The sequence below is a fragment of the Urocampus carinirostris genome, chromosome 14 (assembly GCF_059441175.1).
Source record: "Urocampus carinirostris isolate Australia breed hairy pipefish chromosome 14, RoL_Ucar_1.0, whole genome shotgun sequence".
NCBI lineage: Eukaryota > Metazoa > Chordata > Actinopteri > Syngnathiformes > Syngnathidae > Urocampus > Urocampus carinirostris.
The window spans coordinates 32,737,827-32,758,690 of NC_142362.1; the positions used below are offsets into that span (position 1 = coordinate 32,737,827).

The 20,864-nt window shown below is 40.8% G+C and overlaps 1 protein-coding gene across 1 annotated transcript; it reads left to right on the forward strand.

The window, feature by feature from the left end:
* The first annotated feature begins 1,727 nt into the window (after positions 1-1,727).
* Positions 1,728-20,828, forward strand: LOC148353203 (ras-related protein Rap-2a). The gene is made up of 2 exons (XM_088352171.1): positions 1,728-2,555; positions 20,448-20,828. The coding sequence occupies exons 1-2, from the start codon at positions 2,242-2,244 to the stop codon at positions 20,683-20,685; spliced, it is 552 nt and encodes a 183-aa protein (XP_088208297.1). The 5' UTR covers positions 1,728-2,241; the 3' UTR covers positions 20,686-20,828.
* The last annotated feature ends 36 nt before the right edge of the window (positions 20,829-20,864 follow it).

Sequence of the window (20,864 nt, forward strand, 5' to 3'; positions counted from 1 at the left end):
GTACCTGACTTGTTAACCTGTCTGCCCATATTGCACATCTGGTTAGCTACTCTTCTTGCACTATCGGCACTATGGTAAAATACTACACGTAGCCAAAATACAATACCACATTATTTATATCTGTACATTCAAGGAAACTGTTGGGGGTCAGATGCATCGACATTTCGTTCTGTATACACGTGTACTAGAATGACAATAAAGTAGATCTGAATCTGAATCTGAATCTGAATCATTTTCAGCTGCACTATTTCATACAGCGACATCTAGTGGTCAAACAATACACACTGTCCATTGAAGAAGATTGTCCTGAATGCTTGCAAAACGCTTTTACAATATAACATGTTTTAAATAAATGTATTAAATGAAGCATAATTATAGTGAAATAATACAACTAAATCAATAAATGGTAAGTAAGTAAATGGAATGGCTCAAAAAAATGAGCCAATTCATCCTGTAATAGTAAATGTATATGAAGACGACCATTCTGAAATCAACATCCTCACAACGGTGAGGCGTTACCATGGCAACAACATCCGGCTATTCTCTTGGAAACACATCCCCCAGAGCCGTCTATGATTGGTCGCTCGCCCCTCCGGTGTCACTAGGGCAACCGAATAAGGTGATATTTTTTAAATATTTATTTAAACACATGAACGGCGATGAGAAGCGGAGAATCTCATTGGTGGCCTGCTATCTGCTGCTTTTACAATGGACGCGGTCTCTACTGTACGCCATTGGTCAGCTTTGCTTGTTATTCACAATAAGTGGGCGTTTCACCACGGAAGCCGAAAGAAGACAATAGGATAGCTGATAGGGAAGAGCACAGGCTTTTTCGACTCGGCTTACTAAAAAGAGCCGCTCTTTCCGCTACCAAACGGCTTTTCACACAAAGAAAAATAAAAAGAGAAAGAGGGGAAAGAAAATGCAAAAACATAGATAGAGAAAAGTAAGGAAGCAGAAAGAGAGAAAGACAGAGAGAGAAAATGGAAGAGAAGGAGATAGAGAACAAATGAGTGACAAAGAGCAAGAGGAAAGGAGAGAGAAACAAGAGAAAGATGAAAAAGAGGCAAGGATGGGCAAGGTGGAGAGAAAAGGAGAAAGCGAGGGGTAGAGGGAAAGAGGGAGAAAGGTAAAGACGAAGAAAGTGAATGAAAAAGAGATAGATCGGGAGAAAGCGATATGAGGAGAGTGAAAGGGAAGGAAAGAGATCGAGCAAAAGATCGACAGGGAGAAAGACGGAGATATGAATCATGAGGGGGGAAAGAGAAGGAAAGAAATATACAGAGAGGGGGAGTGGTGTAAGAGAGGGACAAGAGATAAGGAAAGAAAGATGAGTGAAAGAAAGACAAAAAGAGTAAGAGAGAGAGACAGAAAGGGAGAGAAGAGAAGGGTAGGAAAAAGAAAGATACAAAAAAGTGAACGAGAAAGAAGGAAAGGGAGAGAGAGAGAGAGAGATGGTGATAGAAAGAGGCAAAATGCTGGATGGATAAAAAGGAATGAATGAGAGAAAGAAAAAGAGAGATACAGAAGAAAGGGTAGAGAATGAGAAAAAAAGCAAAAGCGAAAAGGAAAGAAAGAAAAGGGGTAGGCAGAAATGAATGGGAGAGAGAGGGAGAGAGAGAGAGAGAAGGAGAGCTCCTATTCGATGGGGAGTCACATTATTCAATTTAAAGAGCCCGCCAATAAAGCATGTTCGTTCGCGAACGACACATCACAGTTCACGGCTTTGCATGAGAAGCGACGGCGGCTCGTTGTCCGGGTCAATGGTGGCTTCAAAACATCCAAGTGACTTAATAATGCCCGAATTGTTGGAAAGAAATAGCAGAAACCGGATTTAGGCGTCGCCATTAACGAGGTAGTTTTGGGGACTATTTCCGGGTTCGCCTCTAGACGCGCGCGTGCGCTCATTGGTCTTTTTTTCCTGAGAGAAGGGCGGGGGGCAACTTCAGGCATTTTACCCTCCTCAGCGTCCATGGAGCAAGTTTGTTATTTGGTGTCAGTGGCTGAGCCTCAAAACATGAGAATTGGCTGCGGTCACTCTCCGTGTTTAGTGGTCGTATAGGTGTCGGTGTGTGGCCCTGCGTTTTTTGGGGGTGTGGAGGGGGGAGGAATTCCCACAATGAAGCCCTTGCCGAAGCACCGGGTCTTTGTGCTTTGATTCGGACGTGTTATTATAGTCAACAACAGAGCCAAAATGGTGAACAATTTCATCCCAACTCGCACTTCGACTTGAACCCGACGATGCGCGAGTACAAAGTGGTGGTTCTGGGCAGCGGCGGGGTCGGCAAGTCTGCCCTCACGGTCCAGTTCGTCACCGGAACGTTCATTGAGAAGTACGACCCCACCATCGAGGACTTCTACCGCAAGGAAATCGAGGTGGACTCCTCGCCTTCGGTTCTAGAGATCTTGGACACTGCCGGTACCGAACAGTTCGCCTCCATGCGGGACCTGTACATTAAGAACGGACAGGGCTTCATCCTGGTCTACAGCTTGGTCAACCAGCAGAGCTTTCAGGACATCAAGCCCATGAGAGACCAGATCATCAGAGTCAAAAGGTGGGTCCAATGTGGACGTCAAAACGTCAAATGCATGTTGCAAATGTCAGATGACGGTTCAGTGGCCTATAAACAATACAGCAAGCAGGCCTTTAGGCACTAAACACATGGCTGCTCGTTTTCTTTTGTGTTCTGTACACTGAAAACTAAAAGCACTAACATGAGCATTCTGTCCTAGAAATACATATTAAACCCACATAATAGTAGGCTGTTCCCCAGACATATCATGTCCACATCATGGGCGTAACTAGCCCGGTTCTAGAGGTGCTCAAGCACCCCCAAATTCACCCCAAACACCCCCCCCCCCCAATTAGCATGATAGCGTAGCATTTTTAAACTCTCTTTTCCTTACTGAAGAACAGGATATAATTAAATATAATAATAAACCCTAGACGAAATGTATAGAAAGAGTCAAACAAAACAAAAATGTGAACAGCATTGGAAATACTCCAGTGCCTTGAAATGGTTCAGTCCATATGATTTCTGGCATCGCTTTGTAGTATTTCTGCAGAAGTATTTTTGTAGTGTTTTATTGCAAATGTTTGTTGTATATCTGTACAATTACTGTTGTATTATTGTACTGTTGCTGTAGTATTATTGTGTTTTCTTTTTGTGGTATTTAGTGTAGTACTTCTGCAGTTGTAATTTTGTTATATTTCCATAGTAGAGTCTCTGTTGTGTATCCGTAGTATTTTTGTAGTATTACGTAAGTTCATTTTAGTAGTATTTTTCTAGTTCTTCTGTAGCCAGATTTTTGTTGCGATTTTGTAGTATTACTGTACTTTTATTTTGTAGTTTTCCTACAATAGTATTTTTGTTGTGTTTCCATTGTATATTATTTGTAATTTATCTGTAGTATTCTTGTAGTATTACCGTAGTTGTATTTTTAAGTATTTCTGTTTTAAAATCTATGAGGTAGTACTTTGTTCAATAGTGTCACTGTAGTGGTATTTTTGTAGTATTTCTGTTACTTCCCTACTAGTATTTTTTTTATTATTGCTTCAAAATTTTTGATATTATTGTTGTTGTATTTATGTAGTATTTCTATATTTTTTTCCAACCAGAATAAAGACAAAATAACAGCTTACACCCTGTTTTAGGCACTAAATTTGATATTTAGTTCTGCAGTAATTTTGTAGTATTTTTGTTTCAGACACACAGAGGAACCACGGGGTCAAAGTTTGCACCAAAAACATTTATTAATAGTACCATATTTACTATTATATATATTGTAATTATATATTGACGATTTTTGTTTTGTGGGCCAGATGAAAAAGCCTTACGAGCCTCATGTGGCCCGCGAGCTGTAGTTTTCCTATCCCTGCTCCGGGTGCTCAGCAACCTCAAAGCTCTGAACCTAAAATCACCCCTGGTCTACAACATCTTTCCTCACTAAAAAGCATCTTGATAATTTGATTATTGTGTGTGGTATGCCGAGAGCATGGCAGAAAAACAAAAACAGAGAGTCATCAACACAGATCAGAGAATCATTAGTTTCAGGGCTCGTGATTAATGCCAGCTGGCATTAGTTTGTATGGAATGGTTCTATGAAGCATCATCGGGTCGCACCAAACACAAGAGGTGCATGCTGCACTTAAACAGAGCAATATAAAAAGGGGAATTAATGCAAGGATATATATATATATATATATATATATATATATATATATATATTGTCATCTATGATGGTCCATGCAAACAATTCCATTTATTATGCTTGTGGCTCTGCGATATACATGATTCACACCATATAAATTAGACGATTGGCTTTGAAACTCTTTAAAAAGTGCTTAAATTTGCTTATAAAAAAGGTGTATGGACTCTAAATGTTTTTTCAACACAAATAATACCAGTCTCTTCTCCAGACCTATCATGTCTATATCATCTTTTCACATTGAAACAACATTTAGGTGGTTTGATTATTGCATAGTTATGCAGAGAGCAGGGCAGCAGACAGAAAAAAAACATACATAAACCAGTGGTCAGCAACCACCAGACCTAGAACTGGTCCCGGGCTGCAGAAACCAAGTTTCCTTATTTTTGGCTTATACCGTATTTCTTCATGTTTACACGCATTTTTTTTAACCCCCAGAAAAAGCATAGGGTGTGGATCAGCGTTATACTCAAAGATTTATGGTACTGTACGTGAGAAATGACAGATCAGTCGATAATTATAGCTGACCACAATTGCTTAACATTAGATGCAACGAGAATCGAACCAGGATCCCCATTAGACTACTAGGGATGTTGATGACAAGGGAATAGCCATTACCTTCATCTTGTCATCTTATCGATGCCACGTTCTACAACAATGTAACCGAGCATTATAGGAAAGAGTTCCACCAAAATAACACTGTGCAATGTTTTGCAGTGGGAGAGAAAAAGTGTGATGATGAGATAAAATCTAATGCCTTTTCTATGTCTTCTATATCCCTATTGGTAAGTGATTACACAGTAGATTTAGACTTATTATTATTGATATAGGTTACTTACTAATGTAATTGTTGGTCGGGGCTGCACGATTACTGCTACACAGGTCCCTTAAAATAAGGACTAATGGGCTTAGAGACAGATTTTACCCCCAGTACTATCACCCTCTTAAACAAGCACACAACACTGAAAAAAAAAATATTCCTAAATACGCATAGAAAAATGGGTACCGGTATTCATATCTTATTATCATCTTGTTTTAGAAATATGTTGATGCTAAATGTCATTGCACTACTTTGATCACATTATTGTTCTGATGCGCTCACAACGTAGATCCCTCTCTAAGCAGTTCTATACATATTTTTTTGCATATTTATCATGATATTTTTAATCTTCTTTTTTGTCTTTTAAGTCTTTATTATTTGTTTACCTGGAGAGCCATGTTTAATCTAGGTGTACACAATATTCACTACATCGTTACTAATGACAATAAAATTGTAATTGTAATAATTGTAATTCTAATTAATCAATTTTTGAAATTGTGTAGTACTTTAAAACTTAAAGATAATCAATAATATGTTTTAGGGGCCCCTGCTGATCCCCAAATTGCGATGTCCTGATACCAGATGGGTATCGGTTTAATATCGGATAGAGAAAACAGCATCAAATTTCATCTAAAATCTTTTGGAATTGTTTTAACACAGAATCAGTCCATTTTCATTTTACCATCTTTTTCTTTCTGTTCCCCACGCCCTTTTTCTCTTTTTTAATTACTTTATTATTTCCTTTTTACCCTTTTTTTATACAGTGGAACCTCGGTTTTCAAACGCCTCTCAGTTCGAACAAATCGGAGTCCGACCAAAAATTTCGAGAAATTCTTGCTTCGCTGTTCGCTCAAAAAATCGGAGTTCGAACGCCGGTAATGCGTGAGTGGGTACGCTAGGGTGCGATTCTGAGCGGCGTATGGGTGTAGATCGCTCTTTTCTTGACCAACTGTTAACGCGTGCGGACGTGCTTCGATTTGCTTTCACTTTTAATATAGGTGTACGAAGTGTTTTAGCCCCTAATTATGCCTCCGAAGAAAGTCAGTGCAAGCAGCAAAGTTGCTACAGGTGACAAAAGAAAAGTAGTGCGTACAACTATTGCATTTAAGAAAGAAATAATAGCAAAATGTGAAGGAGGTGGAGTGTCTGATCTTGCTCGGGAACACCCCACCGTCCACCTGCGCCTTCTGCTGACCACCTCAAACGTAAGAAATCCTATTCATAATTATTTTCTTTATCCTTTTTTTTTATTTTTACACATTCATGTTAGTGTAATCTTTCGTACGGAAGATTACGATAACGCGAACGTGCGATTAGCCTGGGTTAGCATTATGTTTAAACATTCAGGGTGTTGGAACGGAGCCCAACTCTCAGGGTGTTGGAACGGAGCCCCCTTTCCAATGAACCGCTCACCACTTGTTGTGGAGACCCTGGTGCTAAATGACTTGTGAACGACCTGAATTTTTTATTTTCACACGTTTATGTTAGCGTAATCTTTAGTACGGAAGATTACGATAACGCGGACGTACGATTAGCCTGGGTTAGCTTTATGTTTAAGTTAAACATTCAAGGTAAACATTCAGGGTGTTGGAACGGATTAAAACGATTTACATTATTTTTAATAAGAAAAATGATTTCGGTGATCGAACAAATCGGTTTTCGAACAGGGTTCTGGAACGGATTATGGTCGAGAAGCGAGGTTCCACTGTATCTTGTTTTTTTCCATGTCTTTGTAAAAGGCTGGGCAAAAAAGAAAATGAAAACATTTCGAGTAGGTCTCTTAAGGTCTCTGTAGTTTGTCTTTCTTCTTTCTTTTTAGCACTTTTTTTCACCTGCCCGGCACATTAAAGCAACATCTAGTGGTCACATAATACACACTGTCCCTTTAAAGTAAGTGCAGCCTACGTAAATTATGGAATTTATACTGATTGATTTATTTTCACATCAATTCTTGATATTTTTTATTTTTAGATCAGTGGTTTTCTTTTGAATCAGAAGTTTTCTTATGGAAAATCCAATTCGCCCACAAGTCAATTGAGTTTGGGGACCCCCGACATAGATGATCATGTTTTTGCAGCAACAAGTAATATTTTCAACAGTTATTATTTCTTTACCTTTTCTTTAAAAAGACAGTGTGTCATATTTAGTGCCCCCTAGTGGTACAAATAAACTTTCATTCGTTAAAAAACAACAACACTGATTTGAGTACTTGTCAAAAATACATGAACTATCATAATAATGTTCTTTTTTATTTAAAAAAAAAATCGGTAGAGAAATTGATTTTTTATTTACACAGTGGACTCCGCACTTAGGTCCCGCCATGTTTTTCAAGCATATACCAATCACGGTGTGCACTGCGCCACTGCCCTTTGCTCACACCTGACAACAGAGTGCCATCTAGTGGTCAAATATTAAACACTGTGGCTTTAAGATTGCTCACTTGCAAACTCTACAGCTTTACCTGTTAGACTACTGCTTTTGGTCTTTTAGAACCACCTACCGCTTTTACAAAAAGATAATAATTTTTCAAATTTAAACAACAACAAAAATCTTGACTCCTGACTAGTATTTTAGTCTACAGCTGCTTTATTTGGAAGCGAGACTAAGTCTTTGTGCGTGAATAAACTTCTCAAACGATTACATTAGATTTCCGTTTTGGCAAACGTCTGCCACTTCGTGTTTTAAATAAGCGCTTGTTGTTGTTTTTTAAGACTCAGGAGAGGGGTTGTGTTTCATGAGTAAAAATACAGTGCATGATGAAATCTACCGCTTTTAAATGTGATAAGTTTGCTATGTATGATATTGTGTTTTTCTCCTGTGCAACTCAAAGATATTTTAACAACTGCAACAAAACCTCTTCTCTACAATTACTAGTCAATTAGCACTTAATTAAAAGGGTTCATGTTTCTCAGCAATTCTGCATAAAAACACTGCACTTAGGTGGCTTGGCTTTGCCATTGCATGTCTCCCTTTGTGATTAACGGCAGTAGGCATTCGTTTGTATGGTGTTGTCCTATGAAGCGTCGTCACACCCTAAGGGATAAGTGCATGTTACACCTAAAACAGGGCGCTATGAAATGTGTATTAGTGCAAGTTTTTTGTATCAATTATGGACGTTTATTTTGGGCCATGCAAAATATTAACGTAGCATTTCCCAGTGGTACATTTTAATGGAAATAACTTCCTGCAACTGAAAATGTAAGCTACTCATCATTTTACCCAACACCTATATCAGGAGAGATTTGTCTCAAAATATTTCCACAGCTATTGTTCAGATCCACAAATTTGTATGCGTTGTACTCAAGTTCTAAAAATTAGATGTCTTGAAAAAAGCACTAACAAGATTAAAAATGGCAGATATATTAGTGATTTTCGGGCAGCACGGTGGGGCAGTGGTTAGCACGTGTGCGGCACAGTTCATGTCTTGGGAACCTCCTGCGTGGGTTCAAATCCAGCTCCAGATCTCCTGTGCGGAGTTTGTATGTTCTCCCCGTGCTTGCGTGGGTTTCCTCCGGGCACTCCGGTTTCCTCCCACATTCCAAAAACATGCATTTCAGGTGAATTGGCCGGTCCAAATTGTCCCTAGGTGTGACTGAGCGAGTTGTCTGTCCCTGTGTGCCCTGCGATTGGCTGGCAACCAGTTCAGGGTGTCCCCTGCCCACTGCCCGATGATTGCTGGGATGGGCTCCAGCCCCCCCGCGACCCTACTGAGGATAAGCGGTGTAGCTAATGAGATGAGATGAGATGAGATATTAGTGATTTTGCAAAATACATGACTCAAACCTGATTTTTCAAATTAATGGTACTGGAGAAATTGGATAATTGGCTTTGAAAGTCCTGAAAAAGTGGTTGAATTTGGCCATTAACAAGGTGTATGAATCCTGAATTAACCATTATACTTACAATTGGTCATATTTTTGAAGATTTTAATATAATCTAACTGACTTTTTAGACAAACTTACTGTCATGCTTACACTGGTTTTCTACGAATGTCCACTACTACCATTAGCAATTCAAAAACTTTGTCCATAACATCATGAGAAGTTTACTACCCTATTCTCTAGTGCCAAAACCACAAGTAGCCTCGCCTACCAGTCACACCTCTACAGGTATCTTCTGTCAAGCTGCTGTCCGTCATCGCGCCAGCTTTCTCACAGCATTTGGCCGAGGCTATCTCTCCCTTGGCGTTTGAGAACGTTATATATGGAAAAAGTGCAAAAATGCGTGGATAGGTGTAAATTGTGAAAACCAACGCGTCTGCCGTTCGCAACATACTACAGACACTTGTCATATCCCACACTTTTGCTGGATCCCTTTGAGACAATAAACCCACAGGGACAACCTGGGTCAGGTTAGTGGGTTGAGATGTTTTATTTAATAGGCTGTTCTGGAGGAACGGTTACAGTGCCTTGGCCGTTCTGACACCTTCATATTGTTGGTTTGAAACCATTCCATTGTAGATTTTGCTTTATGTTTAAGGTCATTGTCATGTTAGAAGGCCAACTTGTGTCCCATTCCCAGGCCTCAATCAGACTCTCAACAAACAGATTTTTCATCCGGAATCGCCTTGTATTTGGCTCCATCCAACTTCCCATCTACTCTAACGATCTTTTCAGTCCCTGCTGAAGAAAAGCAACCCCAAAGAATGATGCCGCCACTACTATGTAGGACTGCGGGGATGGCTGTTTCAGAGTGATTTGCAGTGTTACTCTTACGCCAAACATAACGCTTTGCATTCAGCCCAAAAAGTTCAGTTTTCCGTCTCATCTGACCGGAGCACCTTGTTCCACATTATTTGTGTCTCCCGTGTGGTTTTTTGCAAATGCCAAATGGGCAATTTTATGGTATTCCTTGAGAAAAGGGCTTTCTTCTTGTCACTCTTCCATATAGGAGGGATTTATGCAGAGTACGACTCACTCGGCTTATGCACGGATTGTCCCACTTCAGTTGGGTATTCCTGCAAATCATCTAATGTGATCATGACCCTCTTGGTTGCAGTTCTGATTAGTTTTCTTTTTGTTTGGACATAAAGTTTAGACGGTGAGATCTTGGTAAGTTTGCAGTGGTTTTATGTTCCCCCATTTTGATATTATTGCCCGCACAGTGCCTCGGGAGATTTGAAATGTTGAAAAATATTGTTTCTTTTCACGATTGTGTCTCACATCTTGTTAATTCTTAGAAAATCTTTTACGTTTTTTAGCATTAAGTCTGAAGCCTGAAATGTCGCAGTATGACAAATACTTTTGGTAGGCACTGTAGCGGTCTTATTGCATAATGACAGACCACTTGAATAAGGACTGCAATTGCCCGGAAAGAGTTATAAAGACAATGTAAAACAAAGCTAAAACAAAAAGATTAAAAACCACACCAAGTTTTCCTTCTTTTATTCAAGAAATGTGCCTGCTTCCCTGCGTACACTTCATCTCGCGTTTCACAATATTGACATTTACAGTCCGTCATGCACTTTTACAACACAACCCAAGTGATGTGAATTTATGAGCCATTGATGTATGTGCTTCATCAGTAATATAATAGCTTACAACATTTCATTTTGACACTCGGCAACACTATAAAAATTGATTAATATCACCTTAATCTTTCCCTTAGGGCGAATTTTTTTTTGTATTCATGGTTTATGGCACTACTAACACACACTACAAATAGTTATAGCCAATTGAATCCACAAAAACAGTTAAACTGCTTTATTGTTTCTATTTTTATTTTGACAATCAAGGACATCATCTTACACCAAAGTACTCAAAGTAACTGCACATTTTGAATTTTGAATTTTCCCCATCATCAATCTCCACAATTTAGTCAAACTGCCACACAGTGTGGGATTAACCTTCACTCAATAGACAATCCTCAACTGGAATTGTCTGATCTTTCAGAGGGCTAAGAAAGGGGGAACTTAGAAATTACAGACTGTGGAGCAAATCCTTGGGCTAAGGTTAATTCAGTTAGATATTGTTTGTTTTTTCACTTGTTTCCTTGTTTTATTCCCTCAATTTTAAATGTGCTTGCATCTGCAGTAGTGTGTTTTTAGATTTCATACAAGAATATATAGTGCCATGGAAAATCCCAATTTACATAGAATATTAGCTAAGTGTATCTGTACACATTAAACCTGTTACAAGCTTTCCCCCCTAATTTATCATGAACAGCTCTTGCGATTTAAAAATTGCATTCAACCACATTAAAATTTGGACTGAAATGGGATTCTTTGTCCATAATCTTAATTAATTTGCAGAGATTGTGATTCCACTGTGTTTAAATGGCAAGAAATCCCACTCTGTGTATGTATGTGTTTAATTTGAACTTTTTATGCGTCTTGTTGCGCAACTTTGAATGAAGTAATGAGGTCGATGCTTTTTCTACCGCGCGTGTTTTGCGGTTTTATGCTAATGTATACACACACGCTCACACTCCAGCTGCAGCCTGGCTGTTGCTCGATTTCACCCCACGCACCAGAGAAGATCTGGTGTTGTTGTCGTCGCATGTCACTGCACATTCGTTTTTGCTATTTTACACGCTACTCCTACACGATTGTCACTCTGAAATTTGATGTGCATTTAACAAGTCTCGGGATGAAAAAAAACCCTTTCTTTTTACTGTTTATTTCAAAGGGACACTTTCTCAAATTGTGTAAATGCGGCACAGTTAGCATACTGCTACTTTACATTCATAGTCCCTAGGACAAATTTTACCAGCAAACAACCAGAAAATCAAAAATAAATAATCAAATGCAAAAATATATATTTATAAAAAAATCTACACGCATCCTGTTCCATTAGGTCCAAGCAGAATCTAGTAAAATTCTTGTTTGAATCAAGACTCTACTTCAAAGGTATAATAAGTTGATGACTGTTTTGTTTTGTGACTGTTGAGGGGCTGATTGTGAAAAATGTTATACATTGCCTAGCGTTGTTAACAGCAGTTGGCATTAGTGTGTATGTCATTGTCCAACGAAGCGTCAATGCCCCCTAATGGTCACGACCAAAGAGCCAGCTAAATGCTAAACCTAAACACGGCACTTAGAAATGTGTATTAATGCAAGGATTATGTATCAATTATGGACATTCATGATGGGCCATGGAAAAATATTATGGTGGTCCCATAGGTAAATTGTCATGGGAAGAACTTCCTGGAACTAAAATTATAAACTACATGTTACTTTTGTTTTTACCCAACACCTATATGGGGAGAGATGTCTCAAAAATATTACACACATTATTAGGATAGACTAATAAATTTGCGATTTACTCAAGATCTAAAAATCATGTCGTGATAAATGCACACGAAAGGTTAAAAACAGCATATGTAAATCGCTGATATTTTTGTGATTCTGCAAAATACTAGATTCACGCTATATTTCTTCTTTTAAATGGTACTGATGAAATTTAGAAATTGGCTTTGAAAGTCCCTACAAAGTGTATGAACCCTGGCAGCCTCGCTAAAATGAATGTTTGATGTTCATAGCTATCAATTGCAGCCTAGCTAAAACTGTTGTTCCGCCATCAAGAGCGGCAAATCATTTTTCAGTTAATCAAACAAGGACAAATTAAAAAGTTGCCCAAAAATCAACTCTGTAATGTCGTTGCGACCTGTTTGCTGCTAAAGCAAAGTTATATTAGCTTAGGTCAGGGCTGCCGTTGCTCTGTCAGGATCTGTCAAAGGTGGCTGTCACGGGTATACATGATTGCACCGTGATCCGGTGCTAGCTTGCCTCCGACCCAATCATTCCCTGTGCAATGGAGAAGCGGTGATTGGTGCCTTTTGCCTGGCATGTAAATAACGGCACCATGGTCAGAGAGTGATGAGGGACCGCAGTGAGATTAAGCGATAAACCTTGATGTTTGCACAGCAATTGAGCTGTGGGGTGTACTAAATGGGATGTAACCCAAAACACCCCCACCCATCTATCCAGGGGACTTCGGTTGAGATGAAAGATGCCCCATGCACTAATAATTTTTCAACATAGAGGTCTGTATACAAGGGTGAGGTGATTGTGCTCAGAAATGAGTTTAGTTTGAAATCTAGATGGTGTTTAGTAAACTGATATCCATTCGTTTACTCTCATACTCACATTTATTGGTTATATATGATCATCTATGGTATGTACCTTGTGCTCTGGGCGAGAGAGGAAGGGAGTAGAAGCATATCTTGAGTCGATATCTGAAACCTGGCCTGAGAAATTTGAGGCGACTAACAACAACCCATATGATTCAGCTATTGTAACAATTTTATAGCCCCTTGATGAAATTGGTCAATTTATCCTTAAAATCAAGGTTCGTACGGGTGCTTGAACTTCTTGAAAATGCTTGAATTTCAATGTTGTGTCTACAAGTATTGAAAAGTGCTTAATTTTGGGGGAAGTGCTTGTAAATTCTTGAAACTATTGCCCCGTTTCTCAACAAGTCTGCTTCAAAATTACTCTGCTCTCTAGTTTCTTCGCTTAACCTTTGCATTTCTTCTTACTTTCTTATTAATTGCAGCTTGCATTAGTTTGTAATGCATTTTCCTATGAAGCATCATCGCCCCCTAAGGGTCAGGCCCAAGAGGACAGGTGATCGCTACACCTAAACTGGCCAATATGAAATGTGTATTATTGCCAGTATTATGATTATGGATATTTATCATGGGCCATGCAAGCAATTGAGATAGCGTTTCCCAGTTGTAATAATAGTCTGTAGTTTGCAATAATCTGTGCAGCCCTTTGAGACTCCTATACAAATAAGCATGACTTGAATTGACTAGAAAATTGTAATGGGAAGAACTACCTGCCATCAAAACTGTAAGTTACATGTTACTCTCATGGTTATCCAACACCCATATAGGGAGATATTTGTCTCACAAACAAATACGTTTCCAATTTACTCCAGATATGTCTTGATATATGCATATGTAAGATTAAAAATTGCATATGTAAATTGCAGATATATTTGGCGCTCTGCAAAATACATGATTCACACTGGATTATTGGAAAATTGGCTTTCAAAATCTTTAAAAACTACTTGAACTTTGCCGTTAAAAGGTTCTACGAACCCTGTAAAAGGAATGTATAATTCATATGCAACTCCTGTCCAAATATGGTCTGTTGAAGAACAGATATAAGACATAAAGCATACATGGGACTATCTGACCCTTTATGGGATTTTAAATATGATACAAATATCTAATAAAATAGAATTGTCTTTTTAGTCATTGATTACAATCAAGTTTACCTAGTTTACAACAAGACAAGACGTGGTACTCCAGGATAAACGTGTGACAAGAGACCAAAAAAAAAAAAAAAAAAAAAAAGGAATAATAGAATATAATTTGCAAATGGATTTTATGAATACAATACTTGTCACGAGACGTGGTGGCGTGGAAGGTGACCGGACCAGAACGGAGGCAGGAGGCATGAAGGGAGAACTCAAATGCGTTGACGATCCATAAGTTTTTATTTAATAAAATAAAAGTCGCCCAATACTCCGGGGCAAAACAGAACAATACAGAGTTCCTCCGGCACGAACTCAACAGGACATGGCATAACAGACTAAAACATGACAAGGCATAACAGACTAAAACAGGACAAGCATAACAGACCGGGATTGTGTATAAGAGTAATGAACCAGCACCCGCCAAACCCAAAATCCAGCCTTAAATAGCAGAACAGCAATCAGCTGATCTGCTTCAGCTTGAGTTCGGGGGCGTGGCATACTGGTCGTCATGGCGACCGTGACAGAGCCCTCCTCTTAAGGGACAGCTCCCGAGGTCCCAAAAAAGAAAAAATTACTACCTCGCGCCCCGGAATGTTGACGATCGCGATTGGGGCAACCCTGCTCCCTCCTCCGAACACGCAGGAACGGGGAGAGGCAGGCGCCATCTGCGTCGGGCGGATCGGAATCGGCGCTCGGCAGGGGGGGTCTGGTGGCCAACTGGACAGGGGATGACAGACAGGCAGAACCGACGAGAACAGGACAGATAAACAGGACAGGCAAAATCAGGACAGATAAACAGGACAGATAAACAGGACAGGCAAAATCAGAACAGGTAAACAGGACAGGCCGATACAGAAGAGTCGCACTCAGGACAGGCCGATGCAGAAGAGTCGCACTCAGGACAGGCCGATGCAGAAGAGTCGCACTCAGGACAGGCCGATGCAGAAGAGTCGCACTCAGGACAGGCCGATGCAGAAGAGTCGCACTCAGGTCAGGCCGATGCAGAAGAGTCGCACTCAGGTCAGGCCGATGCAGAAGAGTCGCACTCAGGTCAGGCCGATGCAGAAGAGTCGCACTCAGGTCAGGCCGATGCAGAAGAGTCGCACTCAGGTCAGGCCGATGCAGAAGAGTCGCACTCAGGGGGGTCAGATTCAGAAGAGTCGCACTCAGGGGGGTCAGATTCAGAAGAGTCGCACTCAGGGGGGTCAGATTCAGAAGAGTCAGGCTCAGGGGTTCAGGTTCAGAAGTGGCGATTCAGACAGGACAGGCGGAATCAGAACAGGCAAGACATGAGAGGGTCAAAATCAAAACAGACAAGACATGAGAGAGTCAAAATAAGAACAGACAAGACATGAGAGAGTCAAAATAAGAACAGACAAGACATGAGAGAGTCAAAATCAGAACCGGCAAAACAGGAGGAGCGGAGTCGGGCTGGCAGGCAGCGGAGTCGGAGTCGGCCCAACGGGCAGCGGAGTCGGAGTCGGGCTGGCACGCAGGGGAGACGGAATAGCAGGCAATCGGCACGGGAGTCGGGCAGGCAGGCATGAGAGTCGAACAGGCAGGCGTCAATTCTTCCCGGGACCCCATTCGAGGCACAGCAAGGGCCACGACGGGCGGGGCCGTGGTTCGAACGGGCAGGGAAGGCCAACTCAGTAGGCGCCTGCCGAACTGCGCTCTCCAGCTCTCCCAAGTCGCGCTGGGATCGTTCGCTGAGTTCTATTTGTTGGCTGGTTCATTCTGTCACGAGACGTGGTGGCGTGGAAGGTGACCGGACCAGAACGGAGGCAGGAGGCATGAAGGGAGAACTCAAATGCGTTGACGATCCATAAGTTTTTATTTAATAAAATAAAAGTCGCCCAATACTCCGGGGCAAAACAGAACAATACAGAGTTCCTCCGGCACGAACTCAACAGGACATGGCATAACAGACTAAAACAGGACAAGCATAACAGACCGGGATTGTGTATAAGAGTAATGAACCAGCACCCGCCAAACCCCAAATCCAGCCTTAAATAGCAGAACAGCAATCAGCTGATCTGCTTCAGCTTGAGTTCGGGGGCGTGGCATACTGGTCGTCATGGCGACCGTGACAATACTTGTATATAAAACGCATCACCAGAAGGGATTTTGGCTTGAAGCAGGCTGGGATCAAACAAGCAACTGCTTGCTGTGTAACCCACTTTAACCCCTTCACCATGCTGTCTATATACAGCAGTAGTAGAATTTCTGGATACACTCTTTTAAGTAAAACATGTTGGTCTTGCTATTGTATTAGTCATAAGGCGCGTTTTTTATTTTATATATACATATGAAATATATATACATTCATATAAAAATATATATGGGAACTTTATTGCATATGCAAGCTATATATAGAATGTTGTTACAAATTATTTTCTCAGTCTGTCTTTTCCAATGCCACATGCAGTCTATAACTGTAACGGCCATATAAAGACATACAATAGAAATAAAAACTGTGGAAAACCCCTCTTGTAACTCGACTATTTTGCCTTACCAATGCAATTATGTTACCTCCTTTGAACGTAATATTGGTTTGAGTTTTGAGCATTCTCCAGCCACAAAGAACGTTTTGTCTTTTAAGTACAAGAAGTCTTGTTTGTATGGTGTCACGCGCAACCCATTGGAAATAAACAGCTACGGGGAAAGAAAATTAACAATAGTGAGAAGGATATAAACGGACTTATGTGTGTGATCATTTACATGGGTTATAGTCAGTAAAAATAAAAATGTGTAATATCGCACAGGCAAGTACCAAAATCGGTCATCCCTAATGTTACAGAAACCATAATTTTGACTTGAACCATTATTGGCAGTATGTAAACATGGTCATCATCTCATCATGATTTGGGTTTAACCTAATGTCCTTACTTGGCTAAAATTCCCGTCATCTGTTAGTAGCATCAAACATGGAAGGAAGTGGGAAGGGCTGTTTTTAAAAGCCACAGGGCAATCCCAGTTTTTAAACAGCACCCTTGATCTTGTCTTGGATTGTTTACCAAAGACATAGCTCTGATCTCCACTGGATTATATCTTAGATGTGCCAAAAATGAGAGCTGCTTGTAATTCTGACTTCGAAGCTCCTGAAAATAGCTATTGCCAAAAAGAATAAGAATTCCATTACCCCAACTATTTTTGTTTGTTCTGAGACCCCCAAAACCAGAGTCTCAAGTAGGTCTGCAACTTATCTTCGATGAGTCACAGAATATTTAAACTATTAATCGAATAAGCAAATAACTTTGTATTTTTTCTTAAATTTAGCATAAAGTGTATTTCATAATGTGGAAAATGGTAACTAACACAAGCCAATTGGGAACCATTAAAGATAGATCTTTTTATTAAACTAACTGCAGATTCGTACAAAGAATAAATACAGATCTAAAACCACTTAGGTGCAGTGCTTGGTCAGTAGAGACGTACATCTCTGTCTATGTTTTAGGGACAGGCAAATACATAATAAATAAAAAATCAAGTAATATTTTTTATCCCTGTAAGCCAAGAACAGGCTCGTTAGCAGAAGTAGAACAGTAAATAAAACAAATATGAAGTGCATGTTGTGAAGCACATTCAATGGTCAACTGCAAAGTCAGTAACCAAAGAACTTAACTACTCTAAACAGTTTGAAATCAAACTGTTTTAACTACTGCCGTCTGTCATTTTCAACCTTTATAAAAACTGACGTTTGCTCTTCAGACTGCACGTATTTAATTCCAAATACATTGTCAGGTACAGTCTGGCGTAACACTCAAGTTCGCTTTTATAAGGAAGTGAGTCAGAATCGGTTTCGTTTACCTATCCGTCGTGCCTTTTTAAATGTTGGCGCGTCACCAGGCTACTGCCATGATACACAATATCTGCATTGCAAGTAGCCATTTTTTGGCCTTGCCCAGGCTAAAAACCTCACAAACTTTCTAAATTTTAGTACGAAATGTTGACGCCACCATTTCTGTATGTTTATAATACCGCTCCGGTCAGAGACGCCACTGCTCGTGCGTGAATCTCAGCAGGGATTGTTGTTTTCATGTAGAGGTGCCGCATTCTGATGGAATAACATGTCTGATGACAATAATCGACAGTAGAGTTCATTTTTGACTAATTATCCATTTTTGTCGACAAATCGTCGCAGCCCTAGTTCTCAAACCCCCCAAAAATCGTAGTCTCAAGCCCGTCGGCCGCTTTCGGCATCTGTCAGCAAATCCGACAAGGGTTGATGCATCATGCATTATAGATGAGACGTGTCTGGGAATGGGGCAGTCACACTAAACCCTTGTGGCCGCTGTCAGGCTCGGCGGCTCAAGGCTGAAGCGTTTACGGGGTTGAAAATTGCTGCATTAGCACAACCAATGTTTGGTATTTCATTTTATTTTCATGCCATCTGTCTATTTTACGTGACAGCTACAAAAAATCTTGTGTAGACCTAGTATCTAGTGTCACAGCCTGCTTAGTCCAGACACAGGGTGGTGGACACATTCTTTTTTCTGTTTTTCAAGGCCTTTGGTGCTTTGGTATCTTTGGCAGCCACAGTCTCACACCTCCTGGGAGCACAAGTTTCCTCCTCTGTTATTATGACTATATATAGCCCCCCTCTCCTGTATGCCACATGTCTTTGTGTAGTCCTGAGGCCCCAGTGAGCCTCACAAGTTGAATAAGTGCCTCGATTAGATGGAACTGAGAAGCAGGCAGTTTGAATTCTACTGATGGATATTAATGATCGCTGATGTGACTTTGCCGGCCCTTTTATCAGCTTTTGAAGCGTTTTAAGAGTCGGACTCAAAGCGCAGAAGGGCGCTCCCGATTGGTACTTCAAACTCCTGCAGTTTCTTGGATGTTAAGTCAGGATTCTTGTGTGGGGAAAATGCAAATTTCATACACACTGCAAAATTAAAGCATACAGGTGTAAGATTTAAGACCGGGCCGAAAGAAATCCAGCCCGGGCCCACGGGTATTATTCGAGGGACCAAGCCCAGAGCTAACCTGAATTTTCATACTTTATTTGTGAGGACCTGCGGCCAGGAGGGGTAATTTTGGCCGACTCCCTGGGTCCGAAGACGGCGCTGAAACAGACCGCGGTGTGTGAAAGGGGGCGGAATCCACCACGGCAAATCCTCCACTAAAGGAAACAAAAAAAAAACAATAATAATGCATACTTTGATAAAATAGAGAAGTCAGTCAAAGAAAATAGTGATAAAGACTCTCAAGAGAGAATACTAGGCTGTCAGAATAAATTTGCAAAAGTATTCACAACTTCGTGCTTAAAGGGCAAAATAAGTTTCAAAACATATATTTTCACAGTTTTGCGTCCTTGTTTAGGGTGGTGATGGCTCTGGGGAAGAAACTGTCTCAAAGCCTGTCTGTCTTTTTTTTATGGGACTTCTAGCGCCTACCAGAGGGCCAAAGGGCAAAGAGGTCGTGGCAGGGGTGAAAAGAGCCCCTTATAATTTTGACAGCTTAGCTGCGGTATCTCAAGCCAGCAATTTCCTTCAGGCAGAGAACAGCCGATGATCTTTTGGCTGTGTTGAATACTCCCTGTATTGTTTTCCTGTCTGCGGCCAATATCCAAGGAAAGCGTACTATGAGACCATATGCCAGAATTCTCTCCGCTGAAGCTTCGTAGAACAGGGTGTCAAACCTAAGGCCCGTGTGCCACATCAGACACGCCAAGGGTTTTAATCGGGCCTGCGAGTTCAACTTGAGAGAAGCACAAGAGAGGAAAAAAGGTTCGAAAAATGACTTGCAGTTTTAAATATGTCCATTTAATGTCGCCAAAGCCAGGCCAAGCCACTCACTATAAACTGCTGGAGCTGTAGTTATTTCTAACACTCTCTTTTTTATTTCGTTCTTTTGTCTTTTTTTCTTTCGTTATTTGTTTGTTTCTTTCCCTTTCTTAGTCTGCTTCCTTTCTCTCTTCCTTTCTATCTTTCTCTCTTAGCATTTTTTCTTTATTTCATTATTTCTCATTCTCTCAAATTTTTGCTCTTTATTTCTTCCTCTCTCTCTCTTGCTCTGTTTTACTCTCTCTCTCTCTCTCTTTCTCCCACTTTGTCATTTTATCTTTCTCTCTAATTCACTCTTCTAGCCCCTGCGAAAATGGGTTTTTTACCCTGTGGCCCCCGAGCTCAAATGACCTGTTGTAAAAGAACACCAGTACAGTAGTTGCACAAATGCAAATCAACCTGCGCGCGTCCTCCCCTCAGGTACGAGAAAGTTCCCGTCATCCTGGTGGGCAACAAAGTGGACCTGGAGAGCGAGCGGGAGGTGTCATCCAGCGAAGGCCAGGCGCTGGCCGAGGAGTGGGGCTGCCCTTTCATGGAGACGTCGGCCAAAAGCAAAACGATGGTTGATGAACTCTTCGCCGAGATCGTGCGGCAGATGGACTACGCCGCACAACCCGACAAGGACGACCCTTGCTGCTCGTCCTGCAATATACAATAGCCATTCGGGAGGTTATGGTGGTGACACACGCACAGTTAGCACGCCACGCTCTCACATACACGTGCACATAAAACCATCGAACACGATGTACTTTGACTCACATATCAGGAGAGACGTTATCCATGAAAGGATCAAACTTTCGGAAACGTACGTCGCATCCACTTCAGTCGTCATCAGCA

Bases quoted from the DNA above. Each gene is read 5' to 3' on its own strand.
- LOC148353203 (XM_088352171.1), top strand. From the start codon at position 2,242: ATGCGCGAGTACAAAGTGGTGGTTCTGGGCAGCGGCGGGGTCGGCAAG. The intron at 2,556-20,447 runs GTGGGTCCAATG...TCCTCCCCTCAG, and splicing joins CAGATCATCAGAGTCAAAAG to GTACGAGAAAGTTCCCGTCA.